At 46.4% G+C, this 19,022-nt stretch overlaps 2 protein-coding genes across 5 annotated transcripts in view; one reads left to right on the forward strand and one right to left on the reverse strand.

Annotated features, from left to right (window-relative positions):
- Window positions 1-7,395: 7,395 nt before the first annotated feature.
- On the forward strand, window positions 7,396-14,733 carry EIF3J (eukaryotic translation initiation factor 3 subunit J). The gene is made up of 8 exons (XM_061595657.1): window positions 7,396-7,510; window positions 7,606-7,724; window positions 10,495-10,549; window positions 10,746-10,837; window positions 11,603-11,717; window positions 11,945-12,103; window positions 13,050-13,123; window positions 13,752-14,733. The coding sequence occupies exons 1-8, from the start codon at window positions 7,420-7,422 to the stop codon at window positions 13,881-13,883; spliced, it is 837 nt and encodes a 278-aa protein (XP_061451641.1). The 5' UTR covers window positions 7,396-7,419; the 3' UTR covers window positions 13,884-14,733.
- Window positions 14,439-19,022, reverse strand: part of SPG11 (SPG11 vesicle trafficking associated, spatacsin) — a 42,506-nt gene continuing 37,922 nt past the window's right edge. For all 4 annotated transcript variants that reach the window (XM_061595655.1, XM_061595656.1, XM_061595654.1 and 1 more), the window contains 2 exons: window positions 17,893-18,044; window positions 14,439-17,629 (listed from right to left, as the gene is read on the reverse strand). In XM_061595655.1, the coding sequence (XP_061451639.1) occupies window positions 17,449-17,629; window positions 17,893-18,044 (333 nt within the window). In that variant the 3' untranslated portion in view covers window positions 14,439-17,448. The remainder of the gene's footprint in view (window positions 17,630-17,892; window positions 18,045-19,022) is intronic.

The following is a 19,022-nucleotide window of genomic DNA, read 5'->3' on the forward strand; positions in this document are numbered from 1 at the left end:
GTTGGTGCAAGTCTGATTTTTAACTCCCATTGTCCTTTTTCAGTGGAAATGTAAAAATGCTGGTATATTGTAAATGCCATACAATGTTGACATTTCAATCTTCTAACATGCTTGGGTATTTTTTTCATGGGTTTGGATTTACTGAAGAAGTCTTCCTTTTGCAAGGTGTTAGATAATAATCACTTAGGACAAATCAATCTTGAAATTGTTATTGATCACAAGCTGAATATGAGCCAACAGAGCGATGTGGCTACAAAAAAGGCAAATGCTATTTTAGGCTGCATTAACAGAAGTATAGTTTCCAAATTGTGTAAAATATTGGTTCCCCTCTATTCAACACTGGTTAGGCCTCATCTTTGGTACTGTGTCCAGTTCTGGACACCGCACTTTAAGAAGGACGTAGACAAACTGGAACAGGTTCATCAGAGGAGAACAATAAGGATGATTGCACTCAGATCCTGCTTGCGGGCTTCCCCCAGGCACCTGGTTGGCCACTGTGAGAACAGGATGCTGGACTAGATGGGCCACTGGCATGTTCTTATGATCAGGGGACTGGAAACAAAGCCGTAATCAGAAGAGACTGAAAGAACTGTCCTTGAGCAGAGAAGACTAAGGGGAAATAGGATAGTACTCTTCAAGTCCTTGAAAGGTTACCACACAGAGGAGAGCCAGGATCTCTTCTCGATCATCCCAGAGTGCAGGACCTGGAATAATGGGCTCAAGTTGCAGGAAGCCAGATTTCAGCTGAACCTCAGAAAAAGCATCCAAACTGTCAGAGTGGCAGAACAACAGGATCAATGACCTAGGGAGTTGGTGGGCCCTTCAACACTGGAGGACTTCAAGAGACAGCTGGACTGCCACCTGTCAGGTATGCTTTAATTGGATCCCTGCATTGAGCAGGGGGTTGGACTCGATGGCCTCACAGGCCCCTTCCTACTGTTCTATGATTCTATGAATCATTTTGAGAACAATCACTGAAGGTTTTGTAGAAAAAAGGCAATGGACACCAACTTGTATTCCCTCACTTCCCCCAAGTGAATTCTTACTTGCATAATGAAAGGTCCAAAGTTGTCCAGGTTTTGCACATCTCTCCACCCACCCCACCCCTTTTAGCAAAAGCACCTGTCTGGTTTTTACAAAGCACTATTCCACAAGATCTCTGCACGCTGACTCCACTTGGATATAAGAGCAGATGATGCTTTCAGATCCCAAATGCACAGGTCAACTCCACACCTTAAAGCTGCTGCCTGTTTTCGTGTCCCCCTGCTCAGCGCATGCCCTGTTCCCATGGTGCCTCATCCTCAGAGGCAAAGCTACAGCCACAGTGATGGTTTGCCACTGCAGGCATTGTGCTGTACCATTGTTAGCACAAGCCTTGGTTTCAGTGTCTGCTTGCTGTAAAGTAGGCTTGATCAATGCAGGCATCAGACCAAAACATAGGTAAGCTTCCTCAACCATAGACTGGTGTGGCTATTGAGCCCTACAAGGTTCTAATCTGCTACTAGTTATTTTCATAGCACTTCCCAATTTGCAATGTTCACTCTATTTTGCCCTCGCAACAAGCTGTTGCTCCTTTTTTATCAGTGCAGAATTGAACCCTTCCAGATCAGAGTCTTAACCGTTCACTCCCTGGCCTACACTGGCTCTCACGTCGGTAAAAACTACAGAGTTTGTGGCTTGTGATGCTTAATGAGTCATTTCAGACTTGCCAGCTTTTAAGTGCCCTATACAGCAATTAAATATGAACACACTTAATGATCCCCTGACCACATATAAAAAAACAACATGTAAAATATGTAAGATTATCAAAAGAGATAATTTGAAATGGACTGTGAAAAAGACAAATAATTGGTTGTCAGAACAAATTAAACCGGAACTGTCACTAGAAGCTAAAATTATGAAACTGAGGTTATCACACTTTGGACACATCATCAGAAGACATGATCCACTAGAAAAGACAATAATGCTGGGACAAACATAAGGGAGTAAAAAAAGAGGAAGGCCACACAAGAGATGGATTGATTCCATAAAGGAAGCCACAGACCTGAACTTAAGATCTGAACAGGGTGGTTCACGACAGACGCTGTTGGAGGTTGCTGATTCATAGGGACTCCATAAGTCGTAGTTGACTTGAAGGCACATAACAAGAATCAAAAGAGAGAAAATCAGAGAGCAAGCATAGATTCTGTAAGTGAAATTGTAATATTTAGTCTTTGCAACTTGCTTAGTAATTAAAAAGGTAGAGCCCTCTGATGAAATTATCAATAGAGCCTCTGACAATTGCCTTGAGAAGGATTGTGTAATGGGATATATCAGTTTTTCTTCCCCCTAAGAACAGATAACACTGGTTGTCCCACTTGGTTATTACAAAGGCAGTCTATTTTCAGGAACTTTGTTACATCTGACGTCAAGGTTTTGAGGGGTAAGGCATTAAAGTGTACCAAAGAAAAGGCTTCCCTGTATTTAGGAAAAGGTAGATAGTCAAAATGAGGCATCCCATTCCTGGAGCTGGAAAGGTGGGTGGGTGGAAACCAGGCCCTACTCTGCCCTATATAGCACTTGTAGGTCAATCTCAGTTAGTCTCTGTTTGACAACGTGCTTGGGTTGCTCAGGTTATAAATGACAAGATGGAGAAAGCTCAGCTGAGACAACTTTTTGCAGCAATTCCTTTAGCCAGGCAGACTTATAAAACATTTTGTTGCTTGCAACACAACAATGAGGACTGAGCAAAAAGCAGCAACAAAGCAAAAGTGAATGGAGTATATTCAAGCCAGGCAGCTCTACAAATTGAGACTCAAGCATCCAAATTAAGAGCAGCACATCTAGGCATCCCAAATGAAAGAAATGAATTCCTCCTACAGAAGATGATCACTGAGATATATCTCCCACCCTTTGTAGAAAAGAAATTACTAATGGCACTTGCACTCTGCTCTGGCACTTGCCCATTACCCCTGGATTGGGTCCTGCATAAGAGATTTGGTGAAACCAAATTCCCATCCAAGTTATGCTTTTCTAAGACCCAAGCATATCTAACCTTTGATTTTGAATGATGGATGGTTTAAGAATTCGTCAATTAAAATAGACTTCATGTTATGTAGGATCTTAGCCAGCACATAATCACAAGCCTTTTCCCCCTTTGTTAGTTTGAGAGGAGAGTAATTTCTCCTACCTGTGGTTGACAACACAGATTGTAAAGGAAACTTCCCAACAGGCAGGGCTCAGAACTCTGTTTCCTTCTCCCACTTTTCTAACTGTTGGAGTATGTCCACTGTTCGCATTCTCCAGTCTCTTTATACCAGTGCCCTAACCTTTTTGGACCTGTGGCCACATTTGGAAATCTAAGAAACTGTCCTGGGCATCACAAAATACCCATTTCATAGAAGAAACACAGGTGGTGCTCAGAGCTCTGTCACCCCCCCCCCAAGCAAATAAAGCATGGACAAAAAACAGGCCACCTCACCCACAAATAGCCAAAACCTCACAGTTTTCACCAAATGGGAGGGGCAAGGAGCTTTGGTGGGTGTGAGGAGACTGTGGTGCCCATCGGTGCACATTGGGGACTTTATACCTTTCCCAGATCTTCACAAATCACCTATTTAACAACCTTGTGCTACTTTATTCCCCCCACCCCCTTTGCTTAAAACTGGCCACCTGATCCTTCACCTTGGCCCGCTTAGTTAAGGCTGGATCTCCACCTGTTCTTTAAACCTAAAATGGTTTTAAATTGACATGACTGCTAGCTTATCTGCTTTGAGGTCATAACAATGTTTGTTGGCATGATACCTAAACAGCCTTAAGGTGAGTTTTATCGTTTGTATTGTACTTGTGTCCTTAAAGAACAGGTAAATATTTTTGTTGCAACCTCAGTAGAAACTTTGTCAATAGCCAACGTGTTCAATCTGTAATTATGTGCCTGCAAGTTCTGTCTCCTGGTGGTAGAACAGTGTTTGCCATGTTGTCATCTGAGATGCCAGAGGCTGCTGCTGAGAGCAGGATATTGGGCTAGATCAACCTTAGCCAACCTGGTGTCCTCCAGATGGTTTGGGCTACAACTCCCATCAGCCCTAGCCAGCATGGCTGTTGGCCCCGTTTCATATGGCTGTGCTGGCTGCGGCTGATGGTCTGGAACATCTGGGGAGCACCAGGTGGATGAAGAGTTGTCCAGATGGACCTGCTTTGGCCTGAACTAGCAGGGGTCTTACTAAGTTCTTACCGTTAAGTTGCAACTGGCAATTCAAGGGCAAATCATTAATTGAAAGAGTGTTTCAGTATAAGGAGATAATAAGTGAATGAAAAGCACATTAAAACACATATAAAGTGTGCTGGCGGAAGACAAATATAGCAAGTGAAGCACCAAAAAGGATCAGCAGGATGTGCAATCTGTCCGGTGTACCACAAAAGGCACAAAAGGTAAGAGATGCAAGATTCAGAAGACTATCAGGAAACAGCTCTTCAGCAGTCTGTGGGCACATGCACACGTATCAGTATTAGCATTTAGAGAGGACTATGGAGATCCAGCGCATGGAAGAGTAAATTACAGTGAAATCCAATCTCCAGCACATTTAACCTCACAGTCATTAGCAAAGATGGAAGTCTCTGCCATAGTCTCCAGACTTGCTAAACCAAAGCGTACTAATAGCCCCTAAGCAATAAATGTCACTCTTCACTGAAAGAGGCTTAGGGTATTTAACCCCTCACCCAAGCAAGCATCAGAAAGGGGAGGACAACCATCACCTGGCCCCCACCCATCCATAACCACAACTGGTTTGTTTACTTAATTGAAAAGGAAGAAAGCTGAGCAAAGCTTTTCCAAATTTAACAGATGTGCAGCCCTTTGTAAACAGTGCAAATAGGGTCTATTATCTTAACGACATTGCTGTAAGATTGTGGGCGTCTGCCTTTCTTGGTTTGAAATGAATACAGACACTCAAGATGTCAGGTATCCTAGCAATGCAGCTTTATATCAAAGCTGTGTCTTCTTGTCTTGGATGTAATCCCATCCTTCCCAAGAAAGCAGATTTAATTGATGCATATTATGTGTAGCAGAGTATTTATTATTTTTTTAACCGGGGTTGGCAAACTGGTTTTGTTTGTTAGAATCTCACACAACTTTTGCCAACCTGGTGCCCTCCAGATGTTTTGGACTACAACTCCCACCAACTCCAGGCAGCCCCAGGCTGGTGAAGGCTGCACTGAACCAAGCTGAATATGAGAACCTCAAACCCTCCAAATGGCAAAAAGAAGCAGAGAAAGTCAGACATCCTGAATGGAGCTGGATCCAAGCCAAACTGAGGAGTGTTGTAGTTCAAAACATCTACAGGACACCAGGCTGGCAAACGCTGCTACACGGCATCTGGCAAAATCTGTGCTGTTACCAACAATGAGCTGCTTTTTGTTGGCTGTTGTGGTTTTCAGAGGCACTTGAGGGGAACAGGAGCTCTTGTACTTGGCAAGACTTCTGCTCAGCAACAGCCTGGAGCTTGCTCACTGATCTGCCCGTTGGTCACAGTGTCCTGGGCAGGCCTAACGTATTCTGCATTCTCCTGCTCCTGCAGAATGGATAACACAGATTGAAACACACACATGTTTCGAGGTGGCTGAATCTAGATCCCACAGAAATCCCTTATCAGTGAGCAAAGTCATTTCAGAATCTCTGCAGATTTGGCACAGTTGTCTTGTCTGAACAATACAACGCTAACAGGATTAGGGCTGGGCAAGGAGGCGGCAGAGTTGAATGTGAGAATTTTGTCTGTTGGAAAGTCTCAAGGCTCGTATAACCATCTTTGCCAGAGCACAGAAATTCAGAGCAAACATTTAATGTGGCAGAATGCACTTTTACTTGTTGGGTCAAGGTTGCACCTGCCACCTGGATATTCTAAGAATTTCATGGTTAAGTGAGGATTTGAAACCAGCTCTCTGGGAGCCACACTGGCACTCTCTTTGTCCCCCAAAATGTGGGCTGGGATACACACGGTGTGAAAAGGATCTCTGGTAACCTCTAGGTTGGAATACTGCAATGTGTCATATGCGGGGCTGCCTTTGAAGACAGTTTGGAAATTGCAGCTAGTGCAGAATTCAGAGCCAGGAAGTAGGAAGATTGATCACATAAGACTAATTCTGGCCTGACTGTATTGGCTTCCAGTTAGTTTCTGGGGTGCTGGATTTGACCTACAAACTTTATGCAGCTCAGGACCCCAGTACCTTATGGACCACCTCTCCTCATATGAACCTACCTGTACTTATTTGCATTTGTCACCTGAGGCCCTTTCTGTGTGCCATCCAAGGGAGGTGCAGAGGGTGACCACACAAGATCAGCCTTCTCTGTGGTGGTTCCCCAACTGGAATGCTCTCCCGTAGGAGATGCACCTAGCTTCACCACTAGCAACCTTTAGGCTCCAGGTGTTGACGTTCCTATTCACCCAGACATTTTGCTCTTAACTGGGGCTCACCTCTAAGTTGGGTGGGGTGGAATGTGCCCTTTTTATGTTACTGCAGGATGAGCACTTTTAGTTAATGTTATTTTACCTTCTGATGTATTTCAAATTTGGTATTGTATACTTTTTTTAAAAAAAGGTAAGTCGCTCGATTCAGACAAATGTTTTGTGGTAAGCAGCAAATATAATAAATAATAATCTAAGGCCTGTAGTTGATCGCAAACTGAACAAGAGTCAGATGTATGATGAGGTTGCAAAAAAAGCCTAAGGAGATTTAGAGGAGAGAGCGATGCTGACTCTGCTGAAACACCAGCAGCTTTTGGCTCCTCCTTTCCTTGAACCCTTTTGTTCATTTTATTTATAACATTTATATCCCACCTTTTCTCCAAGGAGCTCAAGGTGGCATACAAACACAGTTTTCCCTCTTTCCATTTTGTCCTCACAACCGAGGTCCCCCAGTGAGCTTCATGACCCAGTGGGGATTTGAAGGTGGGTCCTCCGGATCTCAGAGCAGCACTCTAACCACTACGCCACGCTGCTTCACTGCCCCGCTTTCTACTCCAGCGGCCATCCTGAGCATCCTGTAGCAAAGAAAGAGCGCCTGTGGCCGGTTTCTTCCCTTTTCCTTTTGTGTCGCGACTGTAAGCCTGAAGGCAGCGGCTGCTTTGATATTTGTAAATCGCTCCGGCGGCATGTTTTGCGCCGAAGAGTGAGTGAGTGAGTAAATGAATGGAAAGGCGCGCCCGGGCGGTCCTCTGCAGAAATCCTACTCTCACCCCCGTTGCCGTCCTGGCTCGCAAACGGCGGCAGCTGCCAGGAGCCGCGCGGTGGGCGGGAAAGGGAGAGGAGAACCGGAAGTTGGTCCCCCGCGTGCGAGTCGCACCCTTTTAGAAGTTCTGTGCTCTCGGAGGCGGGGACAGGGAGGAAGCCCCGCCCCTTGCGCCGCGTCGGCGGCCTGCTGCCTTAGCCCCTCCCCACTCCCGGCATGCCCCGCGCGACTTCCTCCGTCTGCCCCCTCCGCGCGCCAGACTGGCCTAAGCGAGCGAGCAAGATGGCGGCCGAGGCGGATTCCTGGGGTGAGTCCGGCCGTCCCGCCCGCCTCCCCCGCCCCTCCGCGCCGGGCCCGTCCTCTGACGCCGCCCTCTCTCCCCCCCCTCTCTCCCCGCCACAGACGCGGACACCTTCGAGGCCGAGGCCGAGGCGGACCCTCTGGCCGGGCGCCTCCTGCCCACGCCGGCTGTGGGGGCCGCGGACCGGTGGGCCGGCGAGGACGAGGACGACGACGTCAAGGTGGGCAGCCGCGCAGGGCCGGCGGCGCGCTCCCCTCCCCGTGGCAGGCCCGGTCCCCTCCCCGTGGCAGGCCCGGTCGCCATGGAGACTCCGGGGGGGTCTCCGTCGAAGGGGCTGCCAGCTGGCCGGGGACCCCCTCCTCCTTCCCGCATGTCGGGCTGGGCCTCCCTCGCGGGGCTGTCGCCGCCGCCGCTTCTCCTTCGCGTGGGGCTTTGGGGGCGGCTGGAGGGTTATTGACAGCGCAGGCGGAGGGCGGAGGCCGCGCGGCCGCTTCCGCTCCTGCCATGTGGCGGCCAGCCTGGCAGCCCAACAGGTGCCGGGCTCCCTCGCTCCCCTTCGGGCCCTCTTGAGCGCGGCGGCGGCGGCCCGAAGACCTTCTCCCGCTGGCTGGCGGCGGGCGCTTCTCCAGCTCGGGCTCGCCGAGGTCGGCCTCCGCCTGTTTTTCCCAGGCAGGGCTTGGCCCTGCAGGTGATGGCCCCGGCGCGGCCCACCTGCCTGTGCGCCCCTGCGGAGCGGAGGCGGCGGCTGGTCTCCCGGGCCAGAACGGGCGGCGACTTTATCGGAGGGGGCACCCCTCAGCATTAGCGCTGTTAGAAGTGTCCTTACGACCCACCCTGCACGGTGAGAGCCCGAGGCGGGCGACAGCCGTTTAACATCCGACGTTGGGAACACGGTAGTAACTTAGCCCCTGGAATGGGCGGGGGGGGGGGGTCCTGACGGCGCGTCCCTCAGGTGCCACAGGCCAGGGCAGAGTGCCTTTTGGCCCCAGAGAGGTCGTGCGCCAGCCTGGCTGCTTCTCCTGGCCCAGCCTATTATTCTCCCTGGCAGGTTCCTTGGGCCAGGATGGGGTGCCTCGGTGTCCACTCACTAGATATTTTGGCGAGAGTGGGGGAGGAGAGGAGCCACCCCGGGGTCAGGTCAAGTGAAACAGGTGGGCAGTTAGGAATTATAGTTAGGGGAACCTTCCTCCTGAACAAGGTTGGCCCTGAAAACTTGAATTTTTTTCCCCCAAGTTTGAGATGCACTGGGATACTCTTTCAGGTTTTTGTACTTTAAGGAGAGGAATGATGCAAAAGTTCTTTATGACTTCTGCAGATTTCCTCTTGAAAGGAGAAGAAGCAAAGTCATGCTGTAAAACTTGCTCGGCAAGGGTCCCTTTCTGTGAGTGGCTGGGTGGGAAGTAGGGGGAATGTGCAGTGTTTGAGAGGACTGTTGACTCAAAGAGCTTAATAGATTGTGGCTGTGGCTCCACCACAAAATTCTTAATGACAGGAGGGTTTCTGATGCATTATTCTGTTAAAACAACCGGGAACGTCATGCAGTAAAATTGTCCATCTCTGTCATCTTGGGGTACAAGTGCCTTCAAATTTTTCTGCTTTGATGGGAGCAGAGTATACATTAATAACTGTGTTGGTGGTTCATGACTGAGTCTCTTCTGCTGTGGTAGCTGGCTTTCTCAGCTTTGTCTGGCGCAACTACCTTGCCAGATTATTTCAGAATGAGGACATAGTTTATTTCTACAGCGATCATAATATTCTCGGAGTTTGAGTAGCTATCGTCAGTTGCTGGATTTATGCCTTGGTTTTCTGTGGCTACAGTAGTGTAGTGTCAAGAGAGCAAATGGACTTGGGGATGGCCTTTGGTTTGCCATGTGCTCAGCTCCACCCTTATCAGTCCTGTCAAAGTTTGTCAAGCAAGATGGAGGGTGTGGCTGTTTGCCCAGCTGCTACTGAGATGCTAAACTATAGCAGCAGAGTGGCCAGTCCCTAGAATAGGGTTAGGTACATCCAGTTTACTCTAGAACTTTGCTTCTGCTGATGTGGGAGATGAGCAACTGCCTGATCTGAGCGATATAAGCTTTGTGGGTAAAAATAGCCGTGCTCTGTTTCATGGGCATGTATTTCAAATATCAGTTGACACATGTATATTTTGTAAGAGAAGCACTTTGCAAAAGGTAAGTTGGTCCCTACCCAGAGAGAGTTTTTCAAGGGTACAGAGAGGAGTAACATCTGCTAATGAATGCTGTTGATTATGGGTTCTTGGTGGTGTAAATAGCCACACCTTTGCCTGCCTGCAGCAGATGAGAACTTCCAGACAGAGAAGCTGGTTCTTCTTGTAGGCTGCAACTGACTAGCCATAGTGTGGGTGTGCGCGTGTGAGGGCAGGTGATCTAGCAGTGCGAAGAGGAAAGGTGCTCTGCCAAGGCACGGTATTGGAGGTTCATCTCCAGGCAGAACTCCTGTGACCTCCCCTTTCCATGCCTTGTCTTCGGTGGTTTCACTTACGCATGTAATTAAAGTATGTTTCTTGGAGTTAGTAATTTAAGCCTGAAGCTTTGTTGTAAATTTTCAAGGCAGGAAGCACCTTTGTCCTGTAGAGTCTCTGCAAGATGCCGGCTTGCAGCAGTTGGAGTTTCTCAAGGATGCTGATACTTTTGGTAAAAATAGCTGGAGCAGCTGATGTCTGGCTTTAACATTCACACTGATGCCTCTTTCCTGGAGAAGTGTCTTTGTTTTGTATTCCTTGGAAAACAATGTTGAGTGAATCCCAAGTGAGCCATAAAGGAAGCTAGAGGCTGATTGAGCAGGGCCTTAGTTTAGTCTCACCTCAGTCCCAGGGTGGAAGCAACAAAGTAGAATTAAATAGTCAACTTCAATTTCAAAGAGTGTATTGAATTATTTTGTATGAGGAACCAGAGCGTTAGAGCCAGGCCACAGCACTGCCAGGGGTGAATGCTGATAACTGGTCCTGCTTGCTTTTTTTTCTCTAGGATAATTGGGATGATGAGGAAGAGGAAGAAGAAAAGGAGGCAGAGGTAAAGACAGGTGAGAAATGATGGCAGGGGTGAGGATTTGGGCCCCTTTGTGGAGCAGGAGAGGCCTGGTTGTGGCTTGGGCAACTTGGTGTGTTTCTCCTGCAGATGGGTTTGGATGCCTGTGGATTGGATGTGGCTTGGCAGAGGTCTTGTTCTGAATCCTTAGTGCTTAAAAATAAATAAAAATTGTTGTGCACTGTTCACAGAACCCAAAGTTTCAGAAAAGAAGAAAATAGCAGAAAAAATAAAAGAGAGGGAAAAACTGCAGAAGAAAAAGCAAGAGGAGATTAAAAAAAGGGTAAGGCATTTCTGAGATAGGTGTAGCACTCCTGCTTCTTTGCGCACCAAGGGAAACTCGGTGCCTTGGTTTAATTTTGCCATTCAGGAGCAAGCCCCAGGAGCCGCCTCTTAAGAACAAGGGTGTCAAAGCGTTTGGGAGTGGGAACCGCTTTGTCTAGTTTCCAAAGGCCAGCTTTGTCCAAATAGTGAGCTCTTTGTCTGGATGTTCTGGCTTTGGACAGTGTTGTCACAGTGAGCTTCTCCAGTTGTTTTAGATTTGAGTGGATTGCCACGTGTGTAGCTGTCCCACGTCAGTCAGCTGCTTGTACATAGACCACTGGTTGAGGTTAGCTCAGGGAGGAACCTTCCAACTCCGTGAGTGGACATTACTCCTCTAGGGGATGATCTCGCTGCTGGAGTTTGGGTTGTTCTATCTGACTGGCAGTCCAGTAAATATAATAAAAAGTACATGTAAACTGTAATTGCAAAAAAAGAATTAAGTTAAATCTTAGTTTTACTGGAGAATTACTATCTATATATAATGGAATAAAGGAAGAGTTATATCTGTTTGTTTGTGAAACTTTTGCATGCTCAGCTCAGTGGTGGAAATTCTTTCAGAAGACATGTTTGTGTAAGGACATCAGGGAAAGATGTAAAATATCCCCCCATTGTTTATTCATCTGTATACATTTGAAGCTTGTAAAACCTGTGTTGCCTTTTATCTTAGTTTAGCGTTGATTAGGAGTTGCTGCATAATGATCCTGATTTTTGTACCTTTTTTAAGTTAGAGGAATCAGAAGAGTCTAATGAACTTGCACCAGAAGAACAGCTAGCAGACAAACTACGGCTGCAGAAATTGCAAGAAGAGGCAGACCTTGAATTAGCAAAAGAAACCTTCGGTAAGTGTGACGGTGTTGGACTCTAGGCAAGACCCTGCTGTGGTGGCATGATTAGAAGTACAAGTGTATCTACTGCTTGTCACATTCTGGGGAATCAGAGAGCATAATATTTGACAACAGAAGTGAAAGGGAGACGATGACCCATGCTCCTTCAGAGTGACCCACAAATATAAGCTCTAATTCTTTGGCCAACTAGTTGCTCTTACTGCTTCCCTGCCTTTCTACAGGCGTAAACAACACATTTGGAATAGATGCCATGAATCCATCTTCAAAAGATGACTTCACGGAGTTCGGGAAATTGTTAAAAGAGAAAATAACACAGTATGAGAAATCCCTGTATTATGCTGGCTTTTTGGAAACGTTAGTTCGAGATGTATGTATTTCATGTAAGTATGTATTTCATAGAATGGCATTATTTGTACTCTGCTCCTCTTATGTGTGAAGATAAAATGGTAATCCATTGTGAGAAGCTGGGTTGACAGATGGGGTTGAGCTAATGCTCTGAAGTCCGCACCATGCCTCCTGCGCACTATTCTGAGACTGTTACAAACTGCAGAACTTTGCACTTTTTCATCTGTGGTCAGCTCGTTTTCCTTCTGCTTCCCTTTTACTCTGTTTTGCCGAACATTCAACAGAAACTTGAAACCTTTGCTCACTCCTTGTGACATTCTAGTGAGTCCCAATCAAGATATTTCCCTGCTGTGGCTTGGGGATTTTTTTCTTTAATGGACCACCTGCAATACTTGCTATGATTGGGGTGTCGCCATAGGCCCTTTGCTCTCCAGATATCACAGCACCAGGGAGACCTGACCTGGACCACAGATTTTCTTTCAGAGCTCACATGAGACAGCGTGAGCAACTGTTAACTTCATGTTCTCTCTTTCCCCTTATAAACAGTAGCTGGAAAGGAAGAGCCACCTTTACCTGGAATTGGACAGTAACCCAGGCGTAGTCTACCCTGCTTGGTAGACGTTCTTCATATTCTGTGGCAGGTCTTTCTCAGCTCTGCAGTTTGTAACCTGGAGGTGGCAGTGGCTGAACCTGAGGCCGCCTTCTGAATGCGTAAATTCATCTAAACATACACTCTTTGCTAGTAGGCTGTAGCTCTTCCCTTAGCTTCCTTTCCATTCAGCTTGAAGCATTTTTCTAAAAGTGGTTTTCTGTGGAGCTCTGAAATGACACACTTATTTTGTAAACAGGAAATCTGTATTTGGTTTTAGTAAACAAACTGGGATCCAGTCATTCCTTTGAGCATTTGAAGGGTTAATGCAAAATATGTTATGGAAAACCATCTAAATGACCTTCCCTACTGTGCTTTTATTTCCAATTTAGTGGAAGTTGATGACTTGAAAAAGGTCACAAATTCCTTGACAGTGCTATGCAGCGAGAAGCAAAAACAAGAGAAGGTGGGTCTTGGATATATTTTCTGTTAGAGTCAATCCTGAAAATGGGTGTCCTCTAAATTATTCTGGACTTCTTTAGGTGTTAATAGTGCCTTTGCTGATTACTTTTTCCTTAAACCTGGCACGTGTGTATCCCAGCCCTTCCCCAACCTGGCATCCTTCAGATGTTTTGGACTAAGTGCCCCCTCAGCCCTAGTCAGGCTGACCATTGGTCAGGATTTATGGGAGCTGCAGTCGAAAACATCTGGAGCGTGCCAGTTTGGGAGAAATTCCTCTAAACCAAATGGAGGTACCAATGGTAGATTTCTGTGCCATCTCCCTTGCTCTTACTATGCACACTTTGGAGATTGCAGGGCTAACATGTTAAATTTCCCAATTCTGGTTGCCTGATTTAATGCATACAACTTCCTGATAAAAAACAATGCCCAAATTATCAAGGGATGAGAGAATATTCTGTATTTCAGTGCAGAATAAATGTTCCCTCCGTCTCCATGAAAGAAATGTCAGGTGGCGGCCTTTCTGTTCTTCCTTTGTATTCTGTTTACGTTGTCTAACCAGGGTTGGGAGGATGGGGACGACCAGGCTTCGTGTATCCCTTTCTGAACCAGGGCTTCTTCTGTCTTTCCTCCAGCAAAGTAAAGCCAAAAAGAAGAAAAAAGGAGTGGTGCCTGGAGGAGGTTTAAAAGCGACTATGAAAGACGACCTGGCAGACTATGGTGGTTATGATGGGGGCTACGTACAAGACTTTGAAGACTTCATGTGATGTTTCTCCTCCCGTCTGTGTCTTTCTGTTGCCCATAATCCCTTAAATGTGTAGCACAACTTCTTTCCTTTAAATCCTGCCAAATGCTACAATCAAAAAGTATCTTTGTGCTGTTGGGTCAGCCTGTCGACGACACTCGCTGCTAAAGCGTTGGGTGCCCATCTTTGAGGCCATGGGAGTAAAATTATGAGGCTCAATTGCTTATTCAATCATAGGAAATAATGGGACTTTGTTAATGTTTTACTTCATAGCAGCAGAAGCAGCACCGAATTGGGAATTAATTTCAACAAGGCCAAAATTGTATTATTACCAGCAGAGTTTAGTCATAACAGCCTTAACTGTCTCTCTTCCACTGACTACCCAGGCAACAAAAGCAGTTTGCAGCTAGGGGCATGGTGTGTATTTAGTATTAAAAATGGCTTTTAGCTATTAAATTAGAGCTTGAGGTGTTTCATTAAATTGGCAAATGGCCTGAGGGGGGATTCTGCACTTGGAATGCATCTATGAAATTCCCAACTTCAGAGCTTGAAAGCAGCAAATGATCCCTTTCTTTGGGTCAGAACACACGCTGGTTCTGTTGCATTGGGGGGGAAACTTGTGGCTCAAGTCTAAGCAGTTTAGTTTATACACTTTTTTCTGACTCTTTGGGAGAATTCTTTATCGCCAGGATTTGGTGGCTGTAGTCGAGCTCTCACAAGACCTTGCTGTTTTTTTTTCATTTACAGGAATCCTGCTTAGCAAACTGCAACAGTTATGACAGTTGGGTAAATTGTTATGTTAACAATTATGACATCTGCAATGTTTTATAAGAGCAACTAATTTAATAAAATCACTATTGTGAGGACTGAGAGCCTTGGTCTGGTTGTACTTCCACCATGGACTAGACTTACTGCTGCAGTGGGGTTAAAACACAGCAGGGTATTCACCAGAGATTGCAAGATTTTGTGCCACCTTAAGACTTAACAGTTTTTATGAAACACAGTCCACAGTCTTTGTGGCCGATGCAAGAGAAGTTCTCCAGCAACTCCCCAGTCCCACGAGAGCTACCCTTTGAGGGTATCCAGGTGGATGGTGCGTTGAACAGGGAGGTATGCAGGGTTGTTGCAGCAGCTGTGCTCTCCTACAGCAATGTGTATATTCTATTTATCACCCCCCCCCTTCACTTATGGTGAGTTCCATCTGGAGATGGCTCTTTGGAGAACAGCCAGGCAGGCTTGCTGTAGATAAGGTGCATGCTGGGGCAGAGAAAAGGTCCCACCCAGTTACAGGATGAAGTATCCTGTCTCCTTGGCCCTCATCCAGCAGGCTTCTTAAATTCTTGGGGCAGGATCAGGAAAATTCTCCAGGCAAGGCTGGGGAACCCTTAGCATTCAGCCTAATTTCATGCAGGTAAGAGAAAAACCAAAACGGGGGGGGGAGGAGCAGCCCATTTCAAATGATTAGTTCAGACCTCTGGTAAGAGTGATCTGGCTCTCCTCTAGCAACTTGCTGGCTGGCCCTGACCACTGCTGATGCCTGCAGGAGCTACTTTAGCTTTTAAGGCCCTTAGCAGTTTCCCATACAACCTTTTCAAGGCCATCCTCTGCCAGCTTCCTCCAACTTACCTAGCGGATCAGCTAAACCAAGACAGCTTGCACTAGGGCAGCTTTGCAAAGATGTCCAGAAGCCCACAGGATTCTCCTTACTTGCCTGGTTAAAATAGTCCACATCTTTTGGCTAAACATTTCTACCTGGTTACTTGGAAGACTCTTAATTGGCACTAGGGAGTGGGTAAGTGGCTGTGCACAAGCCTGTTGTAGGCCTGTCTATTCAGGCCAGTCTTAGTCTTAAGCATGTGCACTCAGCAGACAGGAAGGCAAAAAGCTCGCCTTCACTGCCCCCTCCTCAATCAATCTTTGGGTAAAAGGTTAAATACACTAATTTCTCAGAGGGTAACATCTGGTGTTTAAGGCAGGATGAAGTGCAGCTTTCCACACTTCAGGCCTCACTAACTGGGTGTCTAAGGAATGCATGCATGCATGCCAGGGTGATACAGGTAGTCAAAACTGTTTTCAACCACAGATGTCAAAACTCTCTCCTTCACATGACAGAAAGAGGCTTACAGGTTTACCTTGGTGAGATGCTCTACAATATCAGCTGTGGCTTCCTAGGAGCAAGACTAGATATAAAGGGCCTCTTGTAGCTGGTACCTTTAGGAATCATTACAAGATTGACTAAGACATCTCTACTGCAACATCCTTTGATAGCACTCTTAAGGACAGTGTTTCTAACTCAGACTGATAACTGCTTGTGGCTATCCTGCTCCTGACATGTCAAAATAAAAATACAGTAGGGCCCTGCTTATACGGCGGGTTCCGTTCCGGATCCCCGCCGTAAAGCGGAAAACGCTGTAAAGCAGAACCCCATTGACTTGAATGGGCCGCGTCGTGTGAAAACAGCGCAAAACATCACAAAAGGGGGGGGAAACCCTTTAAAAAGGAAAACGAAAGCTGCCGTAAAGCGGGGCCCTACTGTACATGGCAAGTTGAACTTTCCTTCCTGTTCTAGGCACTCAGCTGCACACAACTGCTTGCTACAAAGAGATTCTAATTGTAGCCAGGTGGGGAACCTTTCCCCAAACGGGCTCCTTTTGCTTTTCCTCTCTCTGTATACCCCAGCCAATCAGCAGCTTTGTAACTCTGTGGATTTCATACAAGTAAAGAGTGCTGCATCTCATAGCTATACTGGTGACTTGCTGGTATACAAACACAGACATGAAGCAAAAGTTAGTAACAAAAATTTTGGAAGACAATTTCCCTGCAGTCGAAGTGACTATTGCACCAAGTCCACTATCGGAGTGCCACTGTTGTTGGTTACGTTCTGTTCTAAAAGAAAACACACTACCCAGCATTTAGGCAGACCTGAGGAAGCAGTTTTTTAGGAACAGCTGCATAGAAATGAGAGTTGCTCATGAACTGGAGTTGGACTCCTGGATAGCGCCTGCTGGTTTCTATGACACTTGGCTTATTTGTACCTGAAATATTTTGAGAATGTTAAATTATAGCCAGGGAAAACAGGTACAGCGAAGTTTATCCTTTAACACATGCGAGATCAGATCTGTACATGTTATTTTTATACAGCAAATAGTCTTCCAATACTCTTATCCTCCAGCAATATGCATGGGGGGGGGGGAAGGTTACTGAAAAGAAAGCATGCCCCATCGTTTCGTAACCCAGAAGCTCAGTTGCAGAGCTGCAAGAACTGATGTCGTTTTCCAACATGCGGTAGACCTGGAGGCAACCTCTGGCTTTAGCAGAAGGATCCCTAGAGTGAGAAGCTCTTGCCAAATGATGATGTTTTTGGTCAGTTTTGACTACAATAGTCAGTATTAATGGGAAACTAACCCTGAGGTTAATATTCCTCTTCAGTTTCACACAGTTGGTGAATCTGAAACAATGCTGTAATGCCTTGTCTTGCACATTTCAGATACTGAAACAAATCTTAACGACTTACACACAAGCTGCCTTCTGTTCTGATGAGATCCCACAACATCAGTTGTGGCTCTGATTCTTCTCCCAAGCACATTCTAATTTGCCAGCAAGTCATTCAGACAACAACCTGTCTGAGCATCTTTTAGAAGCATGTTCACTACGTCGTAGAAGTGGTTGTCATAAGCCAGCTTGTAATACACATAGATATCATCACAGTAGGTCAACAGCTTCTTCAGGTTTTTCAGAGCAGGCTCGTTGCCTGTGTGCTTCTTGAACCTGGAAGAGAAGATCACATTGTTAACCCGAAGTCCCACCTCCTGTGACAGGATCCTGCTTCTGTCCTTCAACTCCCCATTTCTTCAACCCAGGAGAGAAAGATGGTGCACTTGCAACAAATCCAGCAAAGGTGTCCTGTGGAAAGAAAGCTATCTTCTTTCAGCACATACATACTGAAGAGCTGAAGCCACAGAGTGAGACTGTCTTCCCCCTGGAGAACCAGGCTGCAAACAGTTCACTTGGCTGTAGAGAGAAGGACTCACTTCCGGGCAATTTCCTCAAAGGTGCTGGTCTTGAGCAGGCCACGCTGCTTGTACTCCTCCAGGTAGCTGAAGTCACCTTTCACTATCACGTGCTGATACAGAACCTCTGCCCAGTCTGGGACAAAGTCATAGGCCTCAGCCACAATTGCAGCCTGGAAATTTGGGGGGAGGGAGGGGGAGAGAGAGAAGAGAAATGCCCGCTGACATCAACATACTAGGAATGCACACAGTCCCTTTCCATCAAAAGGACTATGGCCTCTGAGGCTCTTAATGGCCCCTGAGCCCTTGGCTGTATATTAACATTCACCACATGAAAAAGCAGTCACGCATGACTGTTGAGAAGTGTGGAAGTCTTGGAGAGAAGGGACAACAGAAATTTCTCGTTACCCTACTCAGCTAATTCCTCCTGCTTCTCAATAGCGGAGTGAGGTAACAAGTGATGTTGGCCACCATGGTTCCTTCTCTGTCAGCATGTTGTCAGAACAAAGACCTTCAAAGCTTTTCTTGAGTGTCAGACGAGGGCACCTTCAGAATTCTTCACAGCCAGAACCTGGCTACTTTTCACACAGAATGCAACATGGAGCCAGGCTCTCCGAAAAAAGAGGAAAGCAGTCATCTGACAAGATGCAGAATGTCTTGTGCCTGTAACAGGCCCCCAAATGAAGCTTCCTTCTAATACCGCAAGGAGAAATACTCAGGGCCCAGCATCTGTAAGCAATTCCAGATGTTGAAAGACCAATTGGAACACTGTGTACAGTGCTGGTCACCTCACCCCAAAAATATTATTCTAAAGCTGGAAAAGGTTCAGACAACCAAACTGATCAAGGTGGTGGAACAACTCTCCTATAAGGAAAAGTGACACCATTTGGGCTTTTTAGTTTAGAAAACAGGAGAGTAATGCGGGATGTGATAGACGTACATAAATTTATGCATGGTCTGGAGAAAGTAGGCAGATGTTTTTCTTCCTTCTCTCATAATACTAGAACTTGGGGCCCTCCAATGAAGCTGATGTTGCAAGATTCAGGACAAGGAAAAGGAAGTCCTCCTTCCTTCCGCTCATCACTCCCACAAGATGTAGAGATGGCCACCAGCTTAGATGGCTACAAAAGGGGGTTAGAGAAATACATGGA

Source organism: Rhineura floridana, chromosome 14, assembly GCF_030035675.1.
Source record: "Rhineura floridana isolate rRhiFlo1 chromosome 14, rRhiFlo1.hap2, whole genome shotgun sequence".
NCBI classification, from domain to species: domain Eukaryota; kingdom Metazoa; phylum Chordata; class Lepidosauria; order Squamata; family Rhineuridae; genus Rhineura; species Rhineura floridana.